The following is a 5,647-nucleotide window of genomic DNA, read 5'->3' on the forward strand; positions in this document are numbered from 1 at the left end:
CAGAGGCGGGACCCATCTGCCCGACTCTCGGAAACACAGAGACAGAACTGCGCGGGTGTAGAACCGCGCCGAGAGTTCTTGTCTCGTGAGACTTCCCCTGAAAAGGTCACCTTCGTGCCTCCTGATAGTTCCACTGGTTAGTGTGAGGTGTCGTGCCTTAAGGTCGAGAGAGAACGGCACTCGGGTGTAAAGCTGTACCTGACAATCAGGCGCTCCTTTCTGGAAATCCAACTCGGTGACTCAATTAAAAATTTAAAGTCCCCTTTTAATACAATGAGGATTATGCTCCGAGTGCAACTCTTGGGGAACAATGGTCCCCATCACTGGTGTGCGACGGGTGCTCAGTTTACACCAAAATTGCTGCTGAAGTCCCAACAGTTCATAGTCCAGGAGAAGAAACTTCACAATTACACTAAATATTTGTGTGGAAAACACTTCTAGGCCATAATTCTAAGTACTGATGTCACTCAGTGTGCCTTCTCCTATTCTTTCACCACTGCACAAACTAGTTCATTGCCCTCAGTTGGTATCCTCAATGTCAGTACTGTCGTAAAGGGGGGACCCCCTCTAGGTGCCTTTGGGATTCTGCATAATGTCCATCATTAATTTGGACAACAACTGAGAGGAAGGGATCGCAAGTCACATACAACTGTCAAGCAACACTCATTTATCAGAGCAATTTACTATACAGTGTTTCGCTAGGGCGCGTTTCCATTTTCGGTTCCAGAACGGCCCTACTCTGCCCCCAGGTCCTTTGGCCTGGCCTGGTCTGGCCTCCGTTGCTTATGTGTTACAACAAGCACCAAATCAATTGGGGCGGGATCAACTCAACTGTGCTAGCTTCCATTGCACAATCGCCGCGTGTGAGGTTCTGCCACAAGATTTCACGAGTGGGCGAGTCTTGCCCACTTCTTTTGCATTGATTCACAGTACGAATTGCACTTGCATGATGCGGCAACATTTCAAATTACATTCGGTCCTCAAATGCACAGACACATTCGCATAGCCCCCCAAAAAATGGCTGGTGGAGTTGAGGATGAGGGGAGAGGAGCTAGAGCAAGAAAAAGTTCATGTTCTGTTGTATTTTTTTTTTTGTATGTTCAAATGTTGTGTAAAGCGGCCCTGTTGTGAAAGCGCTATTTGAATAAAAGAGATATTGTTTTATATTGTAATATAATGCTCTTGTAACATGAAAATAAAGTTTTATTTTCTCGTTCAAAGTATGTATCACAACTGCTAATGTGCGACACCCGGTGCTAACACGACCTGGGTTATTGGACAGTAACTGGATAAATCTAAAAAAGGTGAAATATTCCCGGTCGTCATTGATGTAGAGCTAACGTTCCATTTGTTTTCTATCTCAAATTCAGAACGCTTCTTGGTGCTATTCTGAGAGAGTTTTCACTCTCCCGAGGTGAACTCATCGTTGCTTCACCACCAATAAATTATTTTAGAACATTATTTTAAATCCAAACCACTGACGTGCATACATGAGTCGGACAGCTATTATTTTGAAGGAGGCCAATGGCGGTCCCTGGCGGCCGAATACCGTAATGCACAGTATTAACAATCGCTGTGGCGGCTGGCTTGACTCCAACTTTGCGTGTGGATGTTGGCCGCTTGGCCTGACCGCAGTTTCAAACACTGGTGACGCAGTACCAAGTGTAATATTTATCCGTGTAACTTGGAGTTAGGTATCTTACTCAACAATTCGCCATTGGCTGCAATGGCCGGGGATCGAACTTCCATCCTGCGGGTTCGAAAACGACCACAGCAACGTCGCCCCCAAAATTACGAATAATAAAAAATATATGAATGCAAGAATGACACACCATGCAAAGTAAACCAAACCTATCGATTTAAGAATGATCAATTAGTATAACTCGGGGGTAAGTATCTTGCTCAACACCAGCGAGTACCCGCCACCCCGCCCCCTCGCATGCTGACCGCGACGTTCCGACTCGTGACGTCACGGAGACGTCAAGGCTCCAGCGTGAGCTTGATTGCCCGTCACACGCAGGCAAGACTGGAGGGCGAGACACAGTCAGCATGAGGTCAGTTTGACTTATTGATTGACTTAATGATTGACGGACTGTCATTTTGGGACTTTGGTACAATTGGATTAATTGATGAGTGTCGCCGTAATCCATTTTGCTTTTTGCTTGACTGAAGAGCCAGTGATTGATCGATTGATACTTGGATGCATTCCACCACGAGGTGACCTTTACTCATTGCATTGATTATTAGATTATTGATTATTATTACGCCATTGATTGATTCTAATGGGTCTGACATTTCATTGCTTGTCTGTCGTATCGTCCAACTTGCAGTGTCAGGTGACTTTGACGTAGCTCATTGTTGATTTGGTAATCATTTATGGCTCTCTTGGTTCATTGATTGATGAACCTAAACTTCTTCCTGTGTGAGTTGATTTTTTTCACATTGATTGATTCATTATTGAAATTTGTATCGATTGGTCATGGAGTTTATTGCTAGTGTGTTATGTGTGTATGTGTTTGATCGTTTGTGTTTATATGTACCGGTATGTGTGTATGTGTTTGTGTTTTTTTGTGTGTGAGCGTGTTTTCATTCAAGTTATCGCGTCTACAGTAATTGTGTTTATGTATGTGTCTTTATGCGTGCGCACGCGTGCACGTGCATAATTGTGTGCATGCGTGTATGCGTGTAGGCTTGTTTATTTGTGCGCGTGCCTGCTGCTGGGCCTGGCGGAGGCCGAGCACGTGGTGTCATTGACTCAACCCTTCGGAAGCTTCCAGTCGCCAAATTTCCCAGCGACCTACCCTGACAACATGCATCATCGCTGGGACATCCGTGTTCCCGACGGCTTCCGTGTCCGACTGGACTTCAGCCATTTTGACCTGGAACCTTCTGACATGTGCCAGTGCGACTACATCAGGGTGAGATGGTGGCACGCACGCATACACAAACATACAAACATGCATGGACAGAAACTTGCAGGTCAAACAGTGACGTGAGAAATTGCGTACCTGTGCGCAGGTGGAGGCTGGGGGCGGGGCCTCGGACGTGGGCGGGTCTTCCATCATGGGCGTGTTCTGCGGTGGCAAGTCTCAGGATCCAGATAGCGCTCCGGGTCCCGAGCCCCTTGGCGCGTCCGGCAACATCGTCAGTGTCGTCTTCTCGTCGGACTTCTCCAACCAGCAAAACTTTTCTGGCTTCCAAGCCCACTACAGCGCAGTCGGTGCGTCCGGCTGTCTGCGTGACATGTTTGGTTCGGGGTTCTAAACTCATCTTGAACCAGGATTGGGATTCTTTTGAGATTCAACATTATCGTTCATTCCAGATTTTAGGTTGGCTTTTGTTTTCCAAATTCAATTTGTTTGAATTAATTTTAGTATTAGTTTTAGTTCATTAGTACTGACAATGGAGTATTTGTTGAGCACAAGATGAAACAAAGGTAACAATTATTGTGCAGTAAAGGAAAGTCGTAAACTACAACTGTTGGACCTCCCTTTTTCTGTGGCCATATAGTCAAACCAGAAGAAATGAATCAAAATCCTGAAAGCTCATGTCGGAAATTCAAGGACCAGGGACATTTTTGCAATAATCATACATAGTTTAAGTTTAAGATTGGCTGAGGGTCACATTCACCATTTTTGAGTGGTGCTTTTTGTTTGTCCCTTTGCCAACCCCAGACATGGACGAGTGCGTGGAGGGTGTGGACGAGAACGACGCTTGCGACCACCTGTGTCACAACTACGTAGGTGGCTTCTACTGCTCCTGCCGCCTTGGTTACCTGCTGCACCCCGACAAACGCACGTGCACAGGTTACAGGACACACACACACACACACACACACACACACACACACACACACACACACACACACGCACACACACACACACACTGAAGTCACTGAATGCGTGTGAAAGGCCGAATGTTGGTCCAAACAAAAACGTGTCCAATTTGGATCAGCGCCAAAATGTTCAAGCACACTAATGACCTTTTCAACCTAAAAGCTACACAACAGATATAACAACTATGCGTGCGCGTGTGTGGGTGTATGAGGCCCTTGTGTGACTGATAGCACTGGCAGATTTCTTGTAAATATTTACAGGGAACTGCATTTTTCTACTCACACGCACACATGCAGCTTGATTGATGAAGTGTATGTTCTGACTGTGTGTGTTTTTGTGTGTGTTATGTGTGTGCGCGTGCATGCAAGTGTGTATTGTGCGCATGTGCATGAACAGTGGAGTGCAGTGGCCTGGTGTTTTCCGAGCGCGTGGGCTCCCTGAGCAGCCCCAACTTCCCGTCGCCGTACCCGAAGAGAACCGAGTGCTCCTACGTCATCCAGGTGTCGCCGGGGCTCAAGCTCCGCCTTCATTTTGGTGACCCTTTCGATGTGGAGGACCACCCCCAAACCCTCTGTCCCTATGACTTCATCAAGGTGCATGCGCGCACACAATTAGAGACAATGATACTCACATAGTTTGGGCGATTCATACAAATGTAAACGGGATTCCGATTTTGGCTTCGCTCGAACTTTAAAACATCATCACTGAAGAAAAACGATGAATGCACAGAATGGCGAAGTGCTTTTACAAGTTCCCGACATTGTGAAAGTACCCTGAATGCACCATGTTGCTTGCGTACCAGGCATGTCGCATACCGTTTGTGATTCTGCTGTGCCTGAGCATCGTTTAAGATGTTTAATGACACCCTAGTTGGAGTTTACTGTAAAACTAAACAAACAACATAAATAATGACACACAATGTGTATTTAAATCCAAACCATGCTTCGTTGTTACAAGATCGCTACGGCTAATGCTAACGGAAAATGGTCATGACCTTCAAATAACGAATATTCACACACTAACACTCTAGAAACACACATACATATGCAATACATATTTATTCATATCGATAACTTAAGGCTAAAATTCTTCAATCGCAACTTCTGTTCTTATTCGAAGTGTGTCCATCCTTGTAGGGCACCACGCTGCCCCTCTGAGGCCATCATTTTCCTTTCTTCAAAATTCAAGGATACAAAGATCCAAGGCCTTTTTTTGTCATACCAATACACATTGCCACATGACATGGCCCAAAATACGATCCACGAGTTCCGAGGTTAGTCCCTTAACTCCCGAGACTTGTGCAAATAACATGAAATAAAAATAAATATGATGAAGAGATGGCTTGGGTAATGGCTTGAATTTCACCTGTTATTTACAGGGTCATTTTGTACCTGAATCGAGCGTTCATGCGCCCAAAATTTGTGACTAAGCGTGCGCATGTGCATTTCAGATCCGAGCGGCGTCTAAAGAATTTGGGCCGTTTTGCGGCGGGAAGTCGCCCGGCGTGATCCAAACGGACTCCAATATCGTCGCCATCTTGTTTCACAGCGACCACTCGGGAGAGAACGTTGGCTGGAGGATGACGTACACCTCTGAGGGTGGGTCACACGCATGCGCGGAGAGCAGCTGTGCTAATCAAGCTAGCTAACGTATGAATAAATTATCCAGGTGATGGAATTTTGTCAAGTGGACCCCGCCCACTAGGAAACACCCCACCTGGGGCTTCTTGCTTTAAAGTCATATTTTCTCTCTCTCTCTCTCTCTCTCTCTCTCTCTCTCTCTCTCTCTCTCTTTCTCTCTCTCTCTCTCTC

The 5,647-nt window shown here is 45.9% G+C and overlaps 2 protein-coding genes across 2 annotated transcripts in view; both read left to right on the top strand.

Annotated features, from left to right (window-relative positions):
• LOC109526190 (CLOCK-interacting pacemaker-like) overlaps nucleotides 1-141 on the top strand; it is a 5,186-nt gene extending 5,045 nt beyond the window's left edge. The window contains exon 5 of the mRNA XM_019887301.1: nucleotides 4-141. Coding sequence (XP_019742860.1) covers nucleotides 4-141 — 138 coding nt within the window. The remainder of the gene's footprint in view (nucleotides 1-3) is intronic.
• The window catches only part of masp1 (MBL associated serine protease 1), a 10,428-nt gene continuing 4,787 nt past the window's right edge, over nucleotides 7-5,647 (top strand). The window contains exons 1-6 of the mRNA XM_019887357.1: nucleotides 7-2,054; nucleotides 2,690-2,918; nucleotides 3,019-3,220; nucleotides 3,675-3,806; nucleotides 4,233-4,429; nucleotides 5,287-5,434. Coding sequence (XP_019742916.1) covers nucleotides 2,050-2,054; nucleotides 2,690-2,918; nucleotides 3,019-3,220; nucleotides 3,675-3,806; nucleotides 4,233-4,429; nucleotides 5,287-5,434 — 913 coding nt within the window. The 5' untranslated portion in view covers nucleotides 7-2,049. The remainder of the gene's footprint in view (nucleotides 2,055-2,689; nucleotides 2,919-3,018; nucleotides 3,221-3,674; nucleotides 3,807-4,232; nucleotides 4,430-5,286; nucleotides 5,435-5,647) is intronic.

Source organism: Hippocampus comes, unplaced genomic scaffold (genome assembly GCF_001891065.2).
Source record: "Hippocampus comes isolate QL1 unplaced genomic scaffold, H_comes_QL1_v1.1 scaffold194, whole genome shotgun sequence".
Lineage (NCBI taxonomy): Eukaryota > Metazoa > Chordata > Actinopteri > Syngnathiformes > Syngnathidae > Hippocampus > Hippocampus comes.